Raw genomic sequence first — 19,714 nt, 5'->3', positions numbered from 1 at the left:
AGACATACCAATTTATGGAACTGAACTTTCTCCAAAGCAATAATTTAATTCTTTACTTATGGTGCTACCTATGTACAATAAATAAAATAATCAGGATTTGTTCTTTACAAATACCTTTCTCATAATCAATAGATATTCAAATTAGTTTGACTATCAAAATATTCACATCAAAATATTTCTAGGTATATATACAAATTAATTAATGAGAAAACTCCATCAGATTTATCTACATCTGATTATACAGACAGATAATTCAATATGTTAACATTTAAAAGTGAAATATTATGTTTTCCACCTATTTCACATAAATTATGGAAAACATATCTTAAGGCATAAAAAGATAAAAACTTACATTTTCAGGAACTGTCTTAGGTCTTTGAATAAAGTAAGTTAGCAGCAATATAACTATGTCTTCTCCATTCTAAATCTTGAGCTAATTCTGAATAAAACTCAGTACCCCACAAAGACTAAACTTTCAACCAATGAAATCTAACCATTTCAAAATCTGACCAATAGATATGCGTGTGGTCATGTAAAAGTATATGTACAGGTGTGGATCCAAAGGGGTGTATATCTATGTCACTAAATACCCATGTTAGTACAGAATGAACAGAATGAAACTTTAATAGAAAACTTATCATTTATGCATTTATAACATATTTAATAGTTTATTTAATTTATTTAATTTATATTTAATATTTAAAATCATTTCAACTTTTATTATTTTAATAAAAGTACCTCTACTACAAATATCCTTTAACTAGAGTAAAAAAGACACATTCTTAGCTCATGACCTTGAATCCCTCCTATTTAATATTCAAATAAAGGAAGTTATGATTGAGCATGTTCAGTAAAAAGCCGTGAGATTTGATTAAATATTATGAAGCAAAACATGGATTTCGTGTCTCCACACGGGTTTCTGAGAGCGAGGATTCCTCACTCTCAGACTCAGAATCCGTGTCCATGTCTTGGACATGCAGAACCCATACGGCTTTTAAAAACCTGTACGGGTTCCGTGCCCAAGCCGTGCCTATTCTGCCTCAAAATTTCGTACGGAATATCTTACTAGCAGACATTATTTTATATGGCTATAATAGATCATGTGGGATAAGTTATTTAATTATATAAATTGAAATACATTATTATCTCACCTAAGCTGAAGTCTCAAGTGAGCTTTTCTGATCATAATTTTTGTATTGTCACCGTATATTATACGTTCAGTGTAATAGGTTTATATATCTGGGGGTGGTGCCTGTCCATTCAGGCTGATAGAGATATTCATCAAGAGACTCAAGCCACAAGGCCTCTGGAATTTCAAGGATAATATAACACTTCTGCATTAAAATAATGACTACATGTGAGAGAAATTTGCCTCTCAGGGAGTATGAGAAATCCTCACAAAACTCACTGACAGGTGAGCATCAAGATCCAGCAGGCATTTTACTTACTCATCTGTACTTAATTCACTAACGTCAATGAGATTTAATGAAAGTAAACTTTTGTATAGTTCTCACTTAAATGAAATTATTATAAGTTTTGTTTTATTTCTGACAGTATTTAAAACATTTCATACATGCAACATTTTACTTCCCATATATATTTATATACGGATTACAATTCCCTTTAGATATATGTTGATTATGAATTATATGGTTTAAAAAACATATGAATCTCCATAGATCGAGCAGCATACTTGTATATTAGTAAGAAATAAAAATTTCTTTTAATTATATAATTAATTAATGATATAAAGCATACACCATAGTGATGGATAATTTCACAGCAAATATTTGATTTTCTTCACTTGTCTGTTTCTATATTGAGCAACAAACAGATTGTCATTTGTATCTGTACACAGTCCTTCCGGATTTTTCAGTCCGCAGTCTATGTAACGGAGGAACTGTCCATCCTGGTCTATGATGTGGACACAGTCATTGTCACAATCAGCTGTAAGGATGTGACTCTGACTGTCTGTGGTGATTCCTCGTGGATCAAATGGAAGGCTATTTGGAGCAGAAGTATGTCCAGTGTACCTGAATCTCAGTTTCCCAGTCTGTTTGACCACCACTACTGCTCTAGCTTTCTCATCAGACATACAGATATCCAGGTTCCTGTTTTCAGTTATGTATCTGTAATAACCATCAGATGAGTAGAAAAGTTTACCTTTATCATTAAACTGAATGCTTTGTTTCTCTGTGGAGCCAGAGTAATAGACAACTTTTGTTTGATTGTCATATTTACTGCACATGATAACCAGGAGGTCACCAGAGGAGGTACTACAGACACCGCGAGGTTTCCAGTTCTGTAGTCGATGTAATCTGATTACTTCCTCTATCTTCTCATGCTTCACAATGTTCACAGTTCCATCATTGTAATCAGTATACACTAGATCGCCACTTTTGGTCACTGCTATGTTAGTTGGAAATTTCCCTGACTTGGTTGTGATTGACTTGAGTAGTGATCCCTGATTGATGTTAAAGAGTTTCATGGTGCTGTCACTTCCACTTGTCCAGATTTCTTCATCACTCAGACAGGCCACACTGTAAAGGTATCCATTAAACACAGTTTCTATATTGGTAACAGTCTCTGGTTCATCAAGCAGTTGTTTGACTGGAGGAGAGGATCCAGCTTCTGGTGATTTCTGTGTTGTCTTTATGCTGTAGCCATGTTTGTCTGATGTTAAAGAACTTGATGATAAGGCTCCAAACAGTTTACTGAACTTTTCTCCTTGGATTTTTCCCGGCATGAATTTGGGTAAAGATGGCATAATTTTGTGTGGGAGATTTCTGTATATATCTTCATTGGATGTTATACTCAACAGTATTGACAAGTCATTAGTGTCTATAGCCATTTCAACTGAATTGATTTCATCCTTGATGTCAGACATTTTCTTATTTATTTCATCCAGATGTTTCTGTAGAGTCTGTAACTGTGTGTTTTTTATCTCATAAACTTCGGCTTTAAGTTTCTTGACAAGTTTGTCAATTTCTCTGTGCCAGTCCTCTCCATGTTTTGTTATGGCTGTCGAGAGGTCTCCATATTCCTTTTCTAACTGACTCATTCTGTTTTGTACATCAGAGGCAATGTCCTGGTAGGTTGGGTAAATTGTTTCATTTAATTCAGTTATATCTTTCAAAATTTTGTTTCTTCTTTCATTTAAAATTTGTAGAATTTTCAAAAAATTTATGACCTAGGTGTCGATCAGATGCAATACAGGTGATGCACACAGGAATGTCACATTGATTACAGTACATTTCACATTGTTCTTTGTTATGAGTTTTGCATCCAGGGTAAAGAGGGGTAGATTTCCTTGCCTGAAATTTGACAACTTTGTGGTCCTTGGATTCATCGGTTGAGATGTGTTCTCCCACACAGGCCTTACACAGGTTGACAAGACATGTATCACAGTGCATCTGTACCACAACAGTCTCACACAGGTCACATCGCATCACGTCCTGGGCACTGGTACGTGGGTCCATGATTAAATTTAAAGCTCGATATTGATCTGAAAATGAAAATTTAACATTCTTACTAGGATATTTACATAAAAAGATAAATAAAGACATCCATCTTGCATCCAGGAGGACCTAAGAAATAGAGGAATTTTGTTCCCAATGGTTAAAACCTACTAAACTTAACTCTTTTCAGATTAGTTTCTCCATGTATATTTTACTTGTCAGTTTAGTAATGGTGGACGTCCTTCTGTTGATACTCAAGTTCTATTTCTGTACTCTGATCATGTGACACACTACCTGCATTATCATTCATAACTACTCGGCCATTTCCGTGAACGATAAATATTTCTCTCTCGGAAATTGGCAGAGTAGTTACGATTGCCTGCATTATTTACCTGTTAGGTGTTTAAACTTCCTGGTTTAGAAGGAATTAAAATATCTTGGCATGATATTCAAAATGCTGAAGTGTTTTAACATTGATTTGAATTTAGTAGTTTAGTATCACATTTTTTAATTTAAAATTTTTAGAAAAGTAACAGGCTAGCTCTATTATGTAAATTTAGAGAAATATATACTTATAAAAAATAACTTATAAGCTGCATGAGTAGAGAAATTGGCAAGATCTTGTATTTTTTCTCTTAACACATTAAAGAAATTAGAATATATGATTGAAATATGAAAATAACGAACAGTAATATGAAGCTCAAAAGTCTATTGAATCAATACAAACCAGGAGCAGAGCAAAGATGGACAGTCCTCTAAAAATATTTGAGGTGGAATCTGGTGCCATGGAGGAGTAAGCATCCTGTTTTGATCGGTCATACCTGCCTTGCTCCTTATGATCAGACAAACAGAAAAATTAGAGACAATATTTGTAATTATGGTGTTCATTTTTTTTCAGATTGGGTGAGGGGATAAAAATGGCCATAAATAAAAATTCTTTATCATGTTTTTATTTATTTCTTCCAGGTGGAGGATACCAATCAACACAAAAAGAAGATGCTTATGTGAAACTCTGAAAAACCGCATGCTTAAAGGTAAATACTTTTTTATAATTATAATGTACATACTTATGTTATTCATTTTCTCAGAAGAATTCGTACTTCTGTTTCAGTGACTATCAAATTGTGTGTTCTTGATTGATTATATTCCTGATGTTTGATTTTTAGTTCACCTGAGCCGAAGGCTTTAGTGAGTTTTCTGATAAAAAATTGTATGTTATCTGTCATTGTCGTTGTTCTTGTTGTTGTCATAAACTTTTTACAAGTTCCCCTTCCTCTCCAGAACTGGGCCAATTTCAACTAAGCCTGGCACAGATTATTCTTGGGTAGAGGGGGTTCAATTTTGTTTAAATGAAGGGCCACGCCCTCTTTTAAGGGGAGATAAAGAAAAATAGTAAAAATTGGGTGGGGTCATTTCAAAAAATTTTCTCAAGAACCACTGAACCAGAAAAAATGAAAGCCTCCTGACATAGTGTAGATTTAGATTGGTTCTAATCATGAGACCTGGGGTAAGGTGGGGTCACAATGGGCAATCAGAGTTTTAAATAGGAATACCTTAAAAAATTCTTTTAAAAAATTCATCTCAAGAACAACAAAGCCTGATTAGTCATATTTATATGGAAACATCCTCAGGTAATGTAAATTCAAATTTGTTCAAATCTTGACTGATGCCGGTTGGTTAGGACCACGATGGCAGTTAATAGATACAAATGTATAAGAAATATCTTTAAAATTTTCTCAGGAGTGGCAAAGTGATGATTAGTCATATTCTGATAAAAAGATCTTCAGGTAGTGTCTAGATTCAGCTTTATTCAAATCATGACTTTTGGGGTCGGGCGAGACCACGTTATGTGATCAAAGTTTTATTGTTTAAACAACTCTGCTGATAAAGCACAGGCAGGATCGTAGTAACTCAGGTGAGCATTGTGGTCCTTTAGCCTCTTTTTTCTTTTAATGTTTTATGCAGCAATTACACTATGATAACCTTTAATATGGACACGCAGCTATGTTAAGGCTGCATAAATAGGGGCGGGGCCTAATTTATACTGTGACATCACACAAATATAGCAATTCCTCACAATAACAGAAAATGAAATCATTTGCAGTTTTAAATTGCTTAAGAATGATGAACTATATCAAAACTTACCACTGCATTAATTTTTTTGGCGGTAGTTAAATCCCACACAGCAAGATATAAGCAAGTCACTGATCGCAATGTATTTGTCGACATGACGTCATCATGGTAAAATTTGACGCATTTGAAGTGCATTGAGAGGCGGATCAAGTAATTTTTCCACAGCACAGTGAAAAACGCATTTTATTATTAAACAGAATTTTATTTGCAAATCTTAGGTAGACCATTAATACAAATCTAAAACCTTTGTTTAGTGCCATAATTAAAAACTATAGAAAGAATGTTCTACCGTGCTTTTGTGTACAGGATGTGCATGTTTCACGCCGAGGTGCCTAATTAATTCGCAAGGGTATACAATTAATAGATCTTAATCATTTTTTGAATATGCATAACGGAAACATTCCTTAACTTGAAAAGTGCTGCTTCTTTCCTGAAATCGAGAGCATTACATAATAAATAAATAAAATACTTGGTAAAGGTAACACATATTTCGACTGGAGCCAAATAACTTGAAATTTAAACTAATAAAATCCGAAATCTATAATTAATGCAGCAGCACTTTTCATAAACTACAAGTTAAATAGATACAATTTATTACTGAAATTCTTAATTCTAACTAGGGTATGCCCTTGCGATATTGAAATTTGGTTCTGACCTACATACAGTATACATTACATGCATTTATCACGTGACTGTCAAATAACATGATCAAACCAAATTCTGTACAGAGTGGGGTATACAATGTTATTTCAATTAAAATTATAGTCATGAGATAATATAGTAGCTTTTCAAAAATAAATTCAGTTTAAAAGAGTATGTAATTATGCACGTTTATATTCCGTTGATTTCTTCGTAGTACGCCTTAACAGTCCTGCACAGAAAGCGACTTTTTAAGGCTTTCAGAGAGCAAAAAGAGATTTGACAGTTGAATTACCAAAAGGTCTCTCAACAATATGCTTGTTTATAAAGGGACCTTCAGTATGTAGCAGGTTTTATTTGTTTTGTTAGGCATGTTATATAAAGCTGAAAACACGTTAGGGGTGCGACATGTCATATACATCTATGATCCAGGTGGGCATTGTGACCAACAGGCCTCTTATTTATAGTTAGTACATAATTCGTGTTTTATCCGGTAGAAATTGAATAAGGGAGTGATTCTGATGTGACATTGGGATGTGACATCAAGGTGGCTTGGAAATTTTACTGTGAAATCACTTATATTCGTAGGAGTTTAATTATTACGAAGAAACCAGTGAGTTCACGTCCACGATGAACTGTAAAATTTCATATACATAACAAATAACACTTCTCCAACCAGGAGGTAAAATCACCTCAAACCAATATTTATTCCTCAGATCACTTAAAATTGATACCATGAAAACAAATGTTATTTAAAAGTATATGTTGTGAGTATGTAAGTTCAGACGTGCATTGCATTGTGGTCTTCTATGGCCCATGATCCCATTGTTTCACATTAATACTTGGTTTTTATTTATCAGGTGCTGGAGAAAGGGAGGGGTGCTGTAGAGTGTGTGACAGAAGTTGTTAAATGTTTAGAGGCATGGACAAAATAAGTAAAACTAGAGTGTTCCAAGGAAAGCATGTGTCGCCTGCTTTTAGCTTCATTAAAGATGTAACTAAATCTAAGAGTGGCCAGCTATTTATTCGCTTCTAGCATTTAGTAAAAAAAAATCTAAGGATACTAAGACTGCGTTAGAATCTGACAATCAAATAGAAATACAAATCCCCAACACTTAAATGGATGTTAGTAAATATAAATTATTATTTATCAATTAATTAATTAATACTTGACATCAAACAATCCTTCAAAGGGGACTTCAGTTTGTCTTTACCGCAATTGTCAGTGTACGCCATCTATATTGGAATACCGAAATATAAAAGCCATTGTGCCAAGCAATATGTGTGCAAAAAATCAAATCTAGATCTCTTACAGTTCTTGAGATATAAGGTGTGACAGACGGACAGACAGATGGACGGACAGACCGACAGATGCCGGGTAAAGTCATCCCTAATTGCCGCTTTGCTCTGCAGGCGACACAACAATGTAATACAGGAACTGTTTTTTTTTTGGTAATGTTAATGTGTTTTAGAATTTTCTCATCAGAATGTTCATATAGAGATTGTTCGGGAATATTTTAGCTTTACATATTTCAAGATGGAAAAATATTTTCATTAAGGTCATCTTTAAATTTTTTTTTTTTTCTGATACAACAGACGAATAATTTATACATTCTTATTAAGAATCTAGAACAATTCTAAACATATCAAGAAATAAACTCTACCTGAATAACATTATAAATACTCTTTCGGGTTTTCATGAAGATTTTGCGCTATCATGACCCCAGTTGTCAATCTTAATCGGGATTTTAAGGTCATCTTTAAAATAATGTTTGTTTGCCCTCTCCCAATTCAGGATAAAAAAAAATAGGGTCAGTAGGTAGGTGGGAATTTTTTTTCTGCAGAAATTTTCAACATCAATGCTTAATTTTCAAAATTGATTAAAACTAAAGGTATTTATACAAATTAAAAAAGTTGTTAGGAATAAGAAAATTCCAGAAGGAATAAAAAAATTATTAATTAAAAAAATGATGACATATAAATTGATTCGCTTCATTCGGGGGAGGGTATATTTGATCACTGTTTTCTTGATTGAGTTTATTCTTGGAAATGTTTGCTTTGCCCTCAAGGACAAACCTAGCAAATACCTGTATAATATATATACTTACTGCCATCTTTTTTTTTTATTCTCAAAGCAATAAGCCCATTTTGTCCAGTGCTAACTGGGATGTTTTAAGTCCGTTATCCATTGTTAAATACTTTAAAGAATAAGTTGTTGGGACTTCCTAATAATTTTGACATATCCATGGTATCGAAGATGGTGTTCAAGATACCGAAGTTAAACTGTAGTACATATGTATTTACAAGAATTTTTCGTCAATATTTTTAGGATTCTGTGCTGACTAATGCAGGCGTCGGATCCAATCTAAACATCAATGGCTCTGTGGAATGTGATGCCTCTATTATGGAGGGAAGGAAGCTGGTGTTTGGAGCAGTTGGGGCCATTTCCGGTAAGACATCCATCAATTTAGGTAAAAGGAAATGTGTGGAAAAAGTTTTCAGAGAAACTCTTTTTTATGATTTTAGAAGCTGTATGTTTGAAAGACTTTTTGTGCTATAGGTGTAAAGAACCCAGTAGAGGTATCGGCCACACTGGTATCCAGACAGTTAGGGGACAAGTTGTCCCTGGGGAGACTGCATCCCAGGTAACAATTAATTACATGTTAACAAAACCTACAGAATTGATAGGAATGGTGACTTGATGTTATTTAATTTAAATATTCAAATTATTTAGTTTCAATACTTTAAATAATCAATAGAAGACAACAACAAGCAAAGAAACTGGGGGGATAAGCCGAGCCATATGCCTACATAACGATCGATAAAAAATCAATAAATTCATTTTACAAAAATTTCACTTTTTGTTGAATTAATGTAATGCTTATTACCATTTGCATATAAATTTGACAAAACCTGAATACTGTAACAGCGAAAATGATTCTGATTAACACAACAAAATAGCATCACGCTCAATTTTCAAAGAAACTGACATAAATTGGATGATATAACTACATTTTTTAAATAGAGTGGGTCATCGTACCATTTTTTTGAGAACGATTAATGAAAGGCAATGGAAAGATGTTGCTTTTTACATTTGCAAAAATTTGGTATGAAGACCCACTCTACATAAAAAATTAAGTTAACTTACTTAAATTTTCACCGTGGTCTTAAAAAATTCTAAGTCCAAAAACGCTTGCTAAATATAGAGAACGGTATGCTATTTAAATGGAAATGTTAGTGTGACTCCGTGGTCTAGTGGTTAGCGATGAGCTGTTTAAAGGGACGTTTATTGAGGAAAGTGTTCGAGTCATGCTCTGATTTTTTTTTTTTTTGTTGTTGATTTTTTTGGTTTTAATTTTGTTTTACTTTATAAAAAAATGTCTATAGGAATAACATATTTTTCACTGGAAATAAAATATATACATGTAGTAATGAACTTATTTACAGTAAATTATTTAAAATGCCGGATAAAAATTATAATAGATATTTGAATACTTTTATTCCCGTTTTATTTATTTTATATAAAAGCGCTTCTAGATCACCATTATCATTATATACGATGTTAACATTTTTATAATATCTCCACAATAAGTGTAAACACTCAATATGCAGATTAATTAATAGAAGTCCTTACCCATGTTAGACATTTGTGACAGTAAATGAAAGTCAACTGTTTAGCTTGTTTAGAATATAAATATCATTTTGAAAACTACGGTAAACATTCAAATGCTTAAGTAAATTCGAACAATTGAGAGATTTTTTCCAATAAATGTTCTTGCATAGCCGAAAAATGGGCATGGGCACATGGCTCGTCTTATCCCCCCAGATTCTTTACTTCAAAAGTATTAAACTCTCTTGTTTAGTGTTATTGTCGAGGAGTAAATCAATTATTTTCTTGTGCAGTATACTCATGTATTAAAAGTAAAGTATCTTGTTTAGTGTCATTTTAGGTAAAGGAGCTAAACAGTGGGCTGGAGAAAATGGGATAAAAATTTTGGAAACCGGATGCTTAATAACAGGTAACCATAGCTTAACCATGCACCACTAGTTGAGCCTATTTTCCTGTTATATTTGTATTTATACTAAAATTGTGCTAAACATACACACTTAATATACATATACACGAATGACACAAATATATGCCCAACAGAGAAAAATAGTCAATAAATTCAATGAAGTTTGTAATGAAGATTGACTCATAGGAAGAGACATTTCAATAAAATGACAATATTTGATAATTGAGTATTGGACACTCTGTCCCAATCTCTTTCTTAAAGCAGGTATCTCCAGTAATGACCAGGTATAGAATATTCAGACATTGTTTTATTATTACTTTAGATGAAGCTCGGAAAACTTACCAGAATCACAAAAGGAAACTGGACATTGTAAATGAGAGAGAAACCAGCAAGAAAAGGAGACTAACACAACAGGTAAATAAAAAAAATCACACAAGAGAAAACTGGACCTTGATCCTTCGCTGTAGTCTAGTGGTAGGGCATTCTTCGCTTTCATCTGGTTTAATTCTCATTTGCCTCACTATGTCAAACCTCATGTCCCTGAGTGCTAAGTATAGGCCTAAATTTGACGTCCTTCATAGGCATATTTCGATAACTCTTTATGTGTGAAAGATTCTTGAATGGGACATAAAACAACATACAATCGATTAATCAACGTATTTTTTGGTGATAGACAACTATCATTCTTGTATTTGTCTAGAAAAATGACAAAACAGGAGAAAGTTGTGATGTACAGGAAGAAGAGAAGATACAGGACACGCTGGGGGCTATCGTCATGGATACCAGTGGTAACATAGCATCAGCGGTGTCCAGTGGTGGAATTTCTTTGAAACAACCAGGAAGACTTGGCCCTGTATGTACATTATCAATAAATAACAATTGTATTCCAAAAAGATAAATTCTTTTGATGTGTTGTTATGAGTAAGTAATATTAATACATGTAATTGGCTAAATATTGGGAAAAATGCACACCAGAGTTCTGTGCACAGTAAAAGGACAGAGGTTGGGAGGTCCACATCTGTGCAAAGACCTAGGGCAAGCATTTCCAGATATTCAGTTAACCTTTTTATTACAAATTCCAATACCCATACTTATTTTAATTCATATATACAGATTTGTCTGAGTTTTTGGTTATAAACATTGTTACAACATATGATTAAAGAGAATTGATTGTAGTTTATACATCACTTACAACCATATACATGTATGTTGTTATTGAAAGGTAGGAAAAACAAATGACGGAAATTTAAGGCAAACCCCGGGCTCTCTCTGTACATTCTATTGAGGAAATTATTAAAATATTTAGATAAAAAAGTTATCTATGATTAATCTTTCGCTTAAATACTTTTAAGGTGAAAAACTCTTATTTTAAGACTCAAGAATTTTTGTTACTGGGGTAAGTACTCAAGAGGAGTATATGAACCCTGTCTGATGTGTTCTACCTTAATGAATGAGTAATGTGAGTGAATGTATAAAAATGAGGGATACAGTTGAATTTTGGTATTTCAAACACTGAAATCTCGAATACCATGGATAAGTTGAAATAGTTTGGAAGTTCCAACCGCTGATTCTTTAAGTATGGTATCTTACCCTGGATATCTCAAATCCTCGGATATCATGATGTTTTGACTTGATCCCATTGAGTTTGAAATAAAGAGGTTTGACTGTAATTACAAAATTGAATATCCACATGTAGTCTCTAGATGGTGAAAAATAAGTCATTTTACCTTTTGATGCATGCATTTTACTCATAACTTTCAGGCAGCGACGTATGGTGCTGGATGTTGGGCCTACAATCAGAGACCAGGAAAACCAGGGGTGACGACAGGTAGGACGACAGTAAAACTAGATATAGGTCACCTGATTATCTGGAAAACAATGAAAAAGTGCTTGGAACAGTTAATTAGACGTACTAAAATTATGTTAAACAAATAAAGATATTGTTTTATATTGCAACTGCACTGTGTAGAAACGGACAAGGGTAAAGTGCGTTACCCTAGTCCAAGATGGCGATAGGCAAAAACGCTTAAAATTTTCTTGTACAAATATTGGTGAAATCTAGCTTAAAGTTTTACTTTATTTTGCACCAATCTGTCGGGCAGCTTATGTTTTACATGCTCGCGCCGAGATTATATTCAACTTTAGCGTAATTAAAAAGAAAATGCACATCAAAGTTTTGCTGCAGATTAGGGTAAAGTTTCTGAACTATTTATTTATGATTAGGGTAAAGTTTTTTTGAGGCTAGGGTAAAGTTATTTATTCTACAACCTGATAGTGCACGACTTTGATTTTTTAACTGTTTTATACAATTAATATAGTTGGAAAAGGTTTTCTCGAACATGTTCAAGAACTGTTGTTTCCACAAAGATATCATACTGGTTGGTATTTTTTTCATAACCACAATTTTTCCAAAATATTACTCTTATTATTAACATATATTTTCCGTTTCATGTACATGTATTATTTTATTGTTAAATAAATATACATGTATAAATGATGTAATTAATTAATTTGATTTAACTTTAAGTATTGTTTCCTGTATGAATCTAAATCTACGCTGCATTCTTTAATCCCCACTTTGGGCGAAATTATCGAAAATGACTCTCAACCTCTGTCTAATTTTCATTTGTCGGTACTCGACAGTAACGGAATGTTGACCGAGTTAAATCCGCATTGCGGGTAATCGAAATAAACTTTTATCAACTGAAATACGAAAATGACAAACAGTATTCATGCTCAAAGTCCAATTAAACAATTTAACTTTAACTTTTCAATCGTCAACTTCCCTTACTTATGCAGCAATATACCTTCATCACCTGCATACAGGGTTTATATCTCTTAGTTGATTCGATACGCGAGAGCATGCTCTACGTATGTACATTTCTAAAACAAGGTAAATTATTGACAAACAAGTTGATGAAACAAGAATATCAGCAGTCTGGTTTAAAGTCATCATTTCATAAGTTTTATGGTCGATACAATGACCTTGTCAGCAAATAAAATTTATCATTGAGTCAAATGCTGACTGACGTTTTTCATTCTAATTGTTAGGCCATTATTTACACACTGAATTGTCGGCGGATTTTTCCGTTATTTCCCGATCATGACAAGGAGCAGATGGCGGATGTGATCGGTCGGCAGGGGATGCTCACTCCTCCATGGCACCTGATCCTACCTCTGATGTTTTGGAGGTCCGTGTTTGCTCTGCTCCTATTTTGTATTGTTTAATGGACTTTTGCGCTTGAATACTGTTCGTTATCTCCCTACATTTTACAATACAAATTACAATACAAATTGTAAAATAAGCAAACAAGGACCACGGAAAACATCAGAGGTGAGATCAGGTGTAATGGGGAGTAGGCATCATCTTTCGATTGGTTACCTCCGCCATGTATCCTTCGTTTTAATTGAATAAACGGAAAATGTGTTCACAATTCATTAGGAAAACAATGAACTCACAATTTATATCAAAGACATCAGTCAACATTCGAGCTAACTACATAATATATTTGCTAACAAGATCATTGCATTGACCACAGAATTTGCGAAATGTTGGCTTCTAAAAGAAATAGTTGATACTATAATTGTGTCACCAACTTATGCGTCAGCAGTCTGCATCGTTTTAGATATGAAAAAAAAATGATATATTGCTAAATAAATAAGGGAAGATGATGAAAAAAGTTGGAGTCATCACGTTTATCATGAACTTTTAAGCTTTGGTTTTAGTTTACCATCAATGTCTTTTTTTAGTAAAACATCCAAAAATACAACGTGTCAGAATATGTGGTGTCTTTTATTGGGTTTAATGGGACATAACACATCAGTGTTTGAATGTTTATTGACAAAACATCATCAATATAATAATCTAATTGTTATACTGGAGGTCACAGCAAGAGACTTTTTTACACTAGATCGCAAACATGGAAACAAGTGTCGGATTTTGTTTTAAAGTATATGATAATGTTAATTGTAAAAATATCAAACATTGATAAATTTCATAAATCTGTAAACAAAACGAAACATAAATGTGCAATGATGAGGACATAGCCCTATCAGTATCTATTTACAAAATTATTTTGACAAATATGATGTAATATACATGTAGTAGTCAAACTAAACACCTCCATCACAAAAGAGCGCACCTTTTGTTCGGAAAGACTTTCCATGCGTTGCTGAAAGATTGAATTTAAGTGTTCTGATTTTCTAAGAATAATTCATTGAATGCTTGAATACCATTTTTTACTGAGTTAAGAATATTTTAAGTACTTAAGTGCAATTTTTATGAAAAAACTAACAATTTTTTTGAGTCTAAGCCCAGGTTAATCTGCATTATCTTACTCTTGACAAATGCTTTACCAAAGTTTTCTCAATAGGAACAGCAAAGAAGATGGGCGAACAAGGCAAGCAAAGTGCCTTTAGTGTGACAAACATGAAGATGAAAAATTAAATCTCAATTATAACAAACTTTTCTCCACAATTTGCAAAATCAATATTTTTTCTTGAAAGTTTATCCTCAAGTTTGCGTAAAAAGATTTTTTTTTGGTTTTTTTGCGTAAAAACTTTTTTTTTTTGGTTAACAAAAACATGGAGCCAAGACCCACTATAGCTTAAAAATACACTTTTATGACACAACATTCGCATTTTCCGAGAAATACTTAAAGTCCATTTAATCAAGGTTCATATCACAAACATGATGTAAATGCCACTATTCATCAGGAGTTGTGTAGCGTAGTGGTTATCGCGTTAGTCTCAAAGGAATATGATACTCAGGATTTTTATTGCTAGGGTTCGAACCGCGCGAATACCACATTATTTTTTTTAATAACAGAATTATTTTTTGCCGGGAAAATTTTCCACAGAAAAGTTTTGTTTATCATAATTTTATAAATTGCAATAAAGAGAACTTTACTCTAAATACTTAATTCACAAATTGAATATGAATTTTACATATCTAAAGCTATAGGCATTCTGCACGCCTTGTTCACCCATCTCCTTTATTTTGCCCATTTTTCTTAATCTAGGATAAGGCGTAAAGTGCTAGTAAAATAACATTTTCTGTATAATATGCAAATCTAAATATAAAAAGTAAGAGAGAGAGAGAGAGAGAGAGAGAGAGAGAGAGAGAGAGAGAGAGAGAGTATACACATGCATAAGTTGATGACACAAGATATCAACCATCTCGGTTAAAGTCAACATAACATAAATTCCATGTTTGATACAATGACCTTGTTTACAAAATTAACACAATCCATGTTTACTGACTTTTTTCATATGAATTGTTCGGTCATTTTTTTCATTTACATGTACCTGATCATGACAAAGAGAACACAGCAAGTTTTACCGGTGGACAGGGCACCTTGTCCCTCCTCTGCTTTCATTTTCAGTCCATGTTTGCTCTGCTCATAATCTGTATTGTTTAAACTGGATTTTGTGTATGATTTCTGTTCATTCTTTTTTTTCATGTTATTGATGATACTTGATTGATCTGTAGATATTTGAAAAGTTTTTTGCCATATCTAAATCAACAAAATTTTCAAGAATTTGTTTTATAAGCAGAAACCTAAACTGATTAGAACAAAATTAGGCCACTGTGCTCTTCCAGAAATTGTCAGCACACTGAGAATTTTTAAATTACATAGTTTTTGGTGCAATGAATTATGAATTTACTGGCAGAGTGCGTTTTCAGTCTGCTGAAATAGCATTTTCTAAACCCTGAAACAAGCAAAATGACATTTTACACATGCTTTACCCTAATCACTCAAATAGGTCAGAAAATCTTTACCCTAGTCATAAATTTGCGTAACCCTAATCTTGTTCGAATTTTCTACCCGTAATTTGGCTTTAACCTGCACATACCATGCAGATTTTTTGCAATATATAGCTACATACTTCTGTTTAAAATTATTAAAATAAAACCATCCATTACATAATGTAAGCCTGTATAATGCGTAAACTATGTGCAAAATAATCGAAGCATATTTGCCTGTTGCCATCTTGGACTAGGGTAACGCACTTTACCCTAGTCCGCTTCTACACAGTGAACTGCAAATAAGTATAATTAGGGATTTGTATACATTAAACTAATCCCCCATCCCCCCACAACTGTGTATACTTATTGTCAAGTTCCAAAATAGCATTCACATATAACCAAAAGCATCATTTTCCTATGACTTTGCTTTAACATGTTTTTGGTAAGGGAAATACTTGGCCTGCATATTTATTTTTTTTTCTTTTTAAGCACAGATTCTTAAAATAGCAAAATCTTCAAAAGAATTCAGATTTAACAAAAAGGAATAGAGTCTTTGAAATGCAGTTGTGCAATCCGAACATTATTAGTTAAAAGCATATTTGTTATTTTGCAGAAAATTTTGAGTTTCAATAGAATGTGAATAAAATATTTTACATGTGACACATGAAAGTAAGATTATTCAGCAAGTTTCATCAATTTGCAGAACTTATGTTGTGTCACTTAGGTCAATAGTGTATTGTGCTTGATGTTTTAATGAACATAATTACTTACTTAATCTGCTTCAGGCATTTCTGCATATTAGGCTGCAACAATGTCTACCTTGTTTTAATTTCTGTAGCTGTAAAATGAACATAAAAAATTAGAAAAAGACACCCCTGAGAAAGTAAAAAAAAATTGCATATCAATCAACCATCATTTTAATTTCAAATTATATAATTTTAAATTTGAGTTGCTTTCCTCAGTTGATCATTTATTCATGTTTTAGTTGTAAATCTGATGTAATTTTCCAACAGAAAGTGGTGAACACATCATGAAGACATTACTGGCCAGAGAGTGTGCCTTGTCTATACAACAGGAAGATAATGCTAGTCTGGGACTGTCCAACTGCTTTAAAAATAACTTCTTAGGTCAGTGACTATGCTAGTTTGGGACTGTCCAACTGCTTTAAAAATAACTTCTTAGGTCAGTGACTATGCTAGTCTGGGACTGTCTATGCTAGTCTGGGACTGTCCAACTGTTTTAAAAATAACTTCTTAGGTCAGTGACTATGCTAGTCTGGGACTGTCCAACTGCTTTAAAAATAACTTCTTAGGTCAGTGACTATGCTAGTTTGGGACTGTCCAACTGCTTTAAAAATAACTTCTTAGGTCAGTGACTATGCTAGTCTGAGACTGTCTATGCTAGTCTGGGACTGTCCAACTGCTTTGAAAATAACTTCTTAGGTCAGTGACTATGCTAGTCTGGGACTGTCCAACTGCTTTAAAAATAACTTCTTAGGTCAGTGACTATGCTAGTCTGGGACTGTCTATGCTAGTCTGGGACTGTCCAACTGCTTTAAAAATAACTTCTTAGGTCAGTTACTATGCTAGTCTGGGACTGTCCAACTGCTTTAAAAATAGCTTTTTAGGTCGGTGACTGTGCTAGTCTAGAATTGTTCCACTCCTTTTAAAAAAAGAATTATTCAAGTTTTCTCTTTAAATCGGAACATCTTGGGTTATTTTCTGTAACAGTAGATGAAAAAAATCAGTAGTATTAATGGACTGGTAAAATTCACAATAAATATAGCTCATCAATTTTAAGCTTAACTTATTTCAATGCCAATTAGCATTTCTTTTCTTGATAGAGTCAGAGTTTTTGGAAGAAGAGGATGATAAGTTAGCTGGGGTGCTGGCTCTCAGACAGAATGAAGATGAAACAGGTATCCATGGCAATTAAACAGTACTTTTAATGACATGTTCAATTTTATTAAATTAAAAATTATTTTACTTGACTGGATTCTTGCACATGTATATTGCTGATATCTTCCTGAGTGTGTCTTTAAAATAATTTTCATCAATAATTTATCTTTTGATACTTGATAATTTATCTTTTGATAAGTGATAATTTATCTTTTGATATGTGATAATTTATCCTCTGATACATGAAAATTTATCTTCTGATACGTGATATTTATCTTCTGGTACATAGTACATGTATTTATGATATATTAAATGATTTCTGGTAAATTATTTATGCACACCATGTTATTTGAATTTTATTTTACAGTGGAATTAGTGTGGGGTCACACTACAGATAGCATGTGTATGGGGTATATGTCTTCTTCACTAAAGAAACCAAAGGTAGTGTATTTAATATTTGTTCAGACAAAGTTTGTGGAAAGTAATTCTAAATTTTGTTCCAACCAAGAATCGTAAATAATCTGTGGTAGAAAGGCAGAAAGTTTAACACATCTATTTTAGGGATTTTTATGGCATTATTCTTACATTTAAACAGTGTGAGGTGTTTCAGTATTAATAATGCTCTCTTTATAGAGTAATATTTATTTGGAAAGCTTACATTACATAATGTGTTTTAGGTAATTGGTGATGTATAATTCTAGGTTGTCATGTCTCGACTCCCAGAAGGTGGGATACCTGGAAAATCTTTCACTATGTCTGGAGTGTCCATATGAAAGGATACTATGTCAATGGAATGTCCTCACAAACCAAGTATTGTGAGTCTATACGTAGAGACCAGGCAAATCCTTCACCGCCTCTATAGCAGCTGTCAGGAGATATACCATAACTGGGAAATCCTTCATCATAGCTGGTGTGTCGATATAAGATGATATACTGGGACTGAATGAGGAAATCCTTAACAGTGTTTGGAGTGTCTTTATGAAAAGTCATGATGGAATACCAGGGAAGCATTTTCCACCTCTAATGTGTTCATTTAAGGGAACAAACAAAATCATTCAATCATATTTTGTTTGCCTGCGTTACACTTCCAGTCTCTGGTTTTGAGAAGTTTATAAAGATTCAAATTAATGTAAAAGATAATAAAATCTACCTTCTCAGAATTGGTTGTTGGTTACTATTCAAGAAAACAAACAAACAATGTGAATCATAAACACTCTCCTAGAACAGTAATCTTAATGGATGGCTTGATTAGAACAGGAGGCATTATCAGTATGAAATAGATATTTACTTGTTTCCAAGCAATTCAAAAAATGCTAAAATGTTGGCATATTGTTTTTTAGGTCACCTGTGTTTACTCAGGTGACATATTGCTATCTGTTTTCGTCCGTCGTCGTGCAATGTCTGTTGTGCATTAAAATTTAAACATTTTCAGCTTCTTCTCTGAAACCACTGAACCAATTTCAACCAATTTTGGCATATAGCATCTATGGGTGAGGGGGAGTAGAAATTATGAATTTCATGGTCCCTGCCCCCCTGGGGCCTGAGGTGTATGGCTAAAACCATCAAAATAAATGCAATCTTTAAAAATCTTCTTCTTCAATCCTGGACATCAAGCAGTCAAACTGTTGGCATGATTGTGATAAGCATTGAGACTTCTACCAAAATTCATGGCTCCATGGTCAGGGGTTCTGGCGCAAGGGTGGGGCTCTAATGATTATATAATGAAAATGGATTAATCCTTCAAAAATCTTCTCCTCTGCTCCTGGGTATTAAGCCGATGAACTATGTTTATAGTAATTATGTGAAAGAGTGCTTCTTCCA

The 19,714-nt window shown here is 33.3% G+C and overlaps 2 protein-coding genes and 1 pseudogene across 2 annotated transcripts; 2 read left to right on the top strand and 1 right to left on the bottom strand.

Annotated features, from left to right (window-relative positions):
* Nucleotides 1-1,574: 1,574 nt before the first annotated feature.
* LOC133176721 (uncharacterized) lies at nt 1,575-3,725 on the bottom strand (annotated as a pseudogene).
* Nucleotides 3,726-4,201: 476 nt separating this feature from the next.
* On the top strand, nt 4,202-12,262 carry LOC133178243 (threonine aspartase 1-like). Its single transcript, XM_061312987.1, has 10 exons — nt 4,202-4,251; nt 4,425-4,492; nt 7,091-7,119; nt 8,560-8,680; nt 8,791-8,875; nt 10,170-10,249; nt 10,569-10,660; nt 10,947-11,099; nt 12,008-12,074; nt 12,216-12,262. The coding sequence occupies exons 1-10, from the start codon at nt 4,202-4,204 to the stop codon at nt 12,260-12,262; spliced, it is 792 nt and encodes a 263-aa protein (XP_061168971.1).
* A 4,743-nt stretch (nt 12,263-17,005) lies between these two features.
* LOC133176785 (threonine aspartase 1-like) lies at nt 17,006-18,966 on the top strand. The gene is made up of 4 exons (XM_061311857.1): nt 17,006-17,122; nt 17,839-17,913; nt 18,261-18,334; nt 18,595-18,966. Exons 1-4 carry the CDS (start codon nt 17,026-17,028, stop codon nt 18,664-18,666), a joined length of 318 nt encoding a protein of 105 aa, XP_061167841.1. The 5' UTR covers nt 17,006-17,025; the 3' UTR covers nt 18,667-18,966.
* The last annotated feature ends 748 nt before the right edge of the window (nt 18,967-19,714 follow it).

This window comes from Saccostrea echinata, unplaced genomic scaffold, assembly GCF_033153115.1.
Source record: "Saccostrea echinata isolate AGI-Se365-2 ecotype Australia unplaced genomic scaffold, CSIRO_AGI_Sech_v1 ptg000002l, whole genome shotgun sequence".
Taxonomy (NCBI): Eukaryota; Metazoa; Mollusca; class Bivalvia; order Ostreida; family Ostreidae; genus Saccostrea; species Saccostrea echinata.
This window is presented reverse-complemented; position numbering and strand designations above follow the sequence as displayed.

What these genes read in the sequence shown, in the direction of transcription:
- LOC133178243 (XM_061312987.1), top strand. Translation starts at nt 4,202, where the DNA reads ATGGACAGTCCTCTAAAAATATTTGAGGTGGAATCTGGTGCCATGGAG. An exon ending in AAAGGGAGGGGTGCTGTAGA is followed by an intron (nt 7,120 to 8,559) that starts GTGTGTGACAGA and finishes CAATATTTTTAG; the next exon opens with GATTCTGTGCTGACTAATGC. An exon ending in AAAACCAGGGGTGACGACAG is followed by an intron (nt 12,075 to 12,215) that starts GTAGGACGACAG and finishes TGCACTGTGTAG; the next exon opens with AAACGGACAAGGGTAAAGTG.
- LOC133176785 (XM_061311857.1), top strand. Translation starts at nt 17,026, where the DNA reads ATGAAGACATTACTGGCCAGAGAGTGTGCCTTGTCTATACAACAGGAA. An exon ending in CTTTAAAAATAACTTCTTAG is followed by an intron (nt 17,123 to 17,838) that starts GTCAGTGACTAT and finishes TTTTCTTGATAG; the next exon opens with AGTCAGAGTTTTTGGAAGAA. An exon ending in CTTCACTAAAGAAACCAAAG is followed by an intron (nt 18,335 to 18,594) that starts GTAGTGTATTTA and finishes GTATAATTCTAG; the next exon opens with GTTGTCATGTCTCGACTCCC.